General features: G+C 35.9%; 1 protein-coding gene across 1 annotated transcript; it reads right to left on the bottom strand.

Moving 5' to 3' along the window:
- Nucleotides 1–250: 250 nt before the first annotated feature.
- LOC145782914 (rhomboid-related protein 2-like) lies at nucleotides 251–1,373 on the bottom strand. Its single transcript, XM_082594675.1, has one exon. The coding sequence runs from the start codon at nucleotides 1,371–1,373 to the stop codon at nucleotides 471–473; it is 903 nt and encodes a 300-aa protein (XP_082450801.1). The 3' UTR covers nucleotides 251–470.
- Between the last annotated feature and the right edge of the window lie 1,780 nt (nucleotides 1,374–3,153).

The following is a 3,153-nucleotide window of genomic DNA, read 5'->3' on the forward strand; positions in this document are numbered from 1 at the left end:
TATCAAAAGTTTATTTTGATAAATCTTTTTAGTATCGCTGATAGTATCAGCCAAGTTTCACCGATAAATGACTATTATGTACTGATGGATCGGTAGGCTAATGATTTTTAACTAAGGACAAGAGCAAACGATGCAACATCTTGTTAAAATTATATTATATCATATATACATTTTGAGGGTTGTTTATCAATCACCAATATATAAATACCGCACAAAAAGGACAAAACATATATATATAGTTATACCATATATTAAAATGGTATATATTGGTATACCATATATTGGTATACCAATGATTGAAATTACTTGAAATATATCCACACAGAACAAGAACACACAAACCAATTACAAACTTGCAAGTACAAAGTTGAAATGTGGAATGATAAAAAAGTGCAATACAACTATGGATAAAAGAAACACAATTAGTTCACACAACTTAAAGCACAAAGATGCAGTTTATTGCATATTTATCAAACTGTTCCTGCTGGAGATAAGAATAAGTTCCAAAAAGCGGCAAAGCAACAACATGCCAAGTATGCAATCAAACAAATCCACCATTTAGGATCCTTTAGCAGATTACGATTGTAGTTGCTGAAAACAACATAGCCAATGGTTATACCGGCTAATCCTCCAGCAAAATGAGCAGCCAATGAAACTGGTTGGACATCAGGCATTGTTACAATACGTCTGTACAAAGAAAAACCAATATCAACAGCTGCAATTGAAAGTACAATCACAAGATGAAGACCATTAAATGCAATTTTTGACCAGTTGAGCACAACATTGGAAAGATAGCCACCAAGAAGTGCATACACACCACCAGAAGCACCAACTAAATAAACAAATGGGTCAAAAATTGACGAAGACAATGATCCAGCCAAAACACCTGCTAAATACACAATAGATATACGCAAACTGCCATGCACCATTTCCAGCATAACTCCTATCATGATTTGAAGCACAACATTCCCAAGTATATGTTCAATACCTGCATGTAAAAACATATACGACATGAATCTCCACACCTCTTCTCTTTTCCATGGGTCATAAATGAGTGGTGACTTTGTAAGACCAAGGCTAATTGTAATCCATTGTCTTTGTTCTGCCTTTACTCCATAATAAATGAACACAATCAGCTCAGCAAGAGAAATACAAAGAATGAATAAAGGGGGAGGGTTGCAATTGTATTTTTTTAAATATGCAAGTTTATCTTCATCTGTTGTAAGAACAAAATCCGCCAGTTTTTTATTGAAATTCTTGCAGCAACAACAGACAACATCAACAACACTCCCATCAATTTCATCTACATTTGTTTCTTCGATTATAGCTTCTTCATCCATGACTGAACTATTTCGTAATGAAGTAGAAGGCATGTTTTCAACAAGCAGTGTAGCCAGACACCAAAATTGCAATATTATCAAGGTTTTATAAAAAATATTGCATTTTTTGCAACAAATACCTAACGGTATAAAGATTAAATTAAACATGCAATTATATACCGTTTATTCAAGTATAAATCACACTTGTGTATAAATTGCACCCCAACTTAGGTCTGTTGAAATGTTTCCCCCAATTTTTGTTGAAAAACGCTTATGGTAGTGCAGTTAGAAACCTTCAAGTAAATCGCTGCACTGTCATCAAACAGTTTGTCCCAATCTTTAAATACAGCACTCACAAATGCCATACTGCACACTCGTACAGTGCACAATGTGCACATGCGGAATGGCCCGTTTCGGTGAGTCCGATTCGGTGAGTCCAATTCGGTGAGTCCGATTCCCTATTCGGTGATTTTTTTTTTAATTATCGGGTACCGTAGCCTAATTATCATTGCCGTTTTAGGGTTAGAGGTTACGAGTTAGGAACTCACCGAATCGGATTCACCGAATAGTAGCAGATCCGTACACATGATATGGTAGCAGTTTTCCTGACTACAGATCACCATATCAGCTCATGAGCAATTTTGCATGCAAATAATCAAGGAAACCAGATTGTTTGTATGTGCTGGCGTCAGGGTTGGAAGTAACGACTAGTTGTCACTATTCTGTAGCGTTATTCATTGCTTTCTGAATATCGAATGCTTATACCCATTCCTTTTAAAAATAAAAATTGAATGCGAGTTATTCACTGCTTTTTTATGCAAGCAACGAAATCATTATTCGTTTTTCACTAATCGATATTTAGGAGAACTGCTGAATCATTTTTTGTTGTTCACTTACTTCGTCATCAAAACGAATTTACGAGATTTAGTTTTCGGATTACTATCCTACCTAGTCCCATTCCGGTTTTTGAACTTTAAAGGATTAAGGAAAATTTTGCAGCAACAAAGTTCAGAAAAATCATGCCAGTGAGAGTCGTCAACAGTGTTGCCAACCTTGCGGTTTTCCTGCAAGTTTGGGCTTTTTTTTTTTTCAAGTTTGCATATTTTTTTTTGAGTTTGCAGGTTGCTTTTTTTTGGGCTTATTTTTTGGCCAGTCAAACTTTTTTTTAACTTGTTTTTGACACTGAAATTGCAAGGTTTTTATTGTAGTCAACATTGTATCCCTTCTTTTCAAGATAATTATTGCTTGGCAGAGCGTAAACGAATGTCATTCTTGAAATAAACGTGATGTATGGACTGCAAAGGTTGTTTATTGAAAATTTTGAACTGCTAAACTGCGTGCTTTATGTTTATTGGTTGAAAATTATTGGGCTTGTTTTTGTGTTGATTTTCCTGTTTTGGGCTTGCTTTTTAGATATACTTGCTTGTTTTCAAAAAATATCCTGGCATCACTGGTCGTTAAATACGCAAATACAATATTTTTAGTAAGTGCTATTCATAGCTTTTTTTAAGTATTGATAGCGGAAAGTCATTGCTTTTTTGGGCACTATCGAATAGCGAAATAGTCATTGCTTTTTGACTAACGACTTCCAACCCTGGCTGGCAGGCAGAGGTGGGCACCCGCTACTTTTAAAGTAGCTCGCTACCCGCTACTTAGACCAAAATAGCGCGCGCTACCGGTACCCGCCACCGATTTACAAAAATAGCGCGCTACCCGAACCAAAGTAGCGCACGCTACCGCTACTTCTTCCGCTACTTTTGTCTAAAATAACACTAGAACACTCTTCAAATCCTTAGTGACGCAAAAATGACCTTGAAAACAAATGTTATCATTC

This window comes from Aplidium turbinatum, chromosome 14, assembly GCF_918807975.1.
Source record: "Aplidium turbinatum chromosome 14, kaAplTurb1.1, whole genome shotgun sequence".
Taxonomy (NCBI): domain Eukaryota; kingdom Metazoa; phylum Chordata; class Ascidiacea; order Aplousobranchia; family Polyclinidae; genus Aplidium; species Aplidium turbinatum.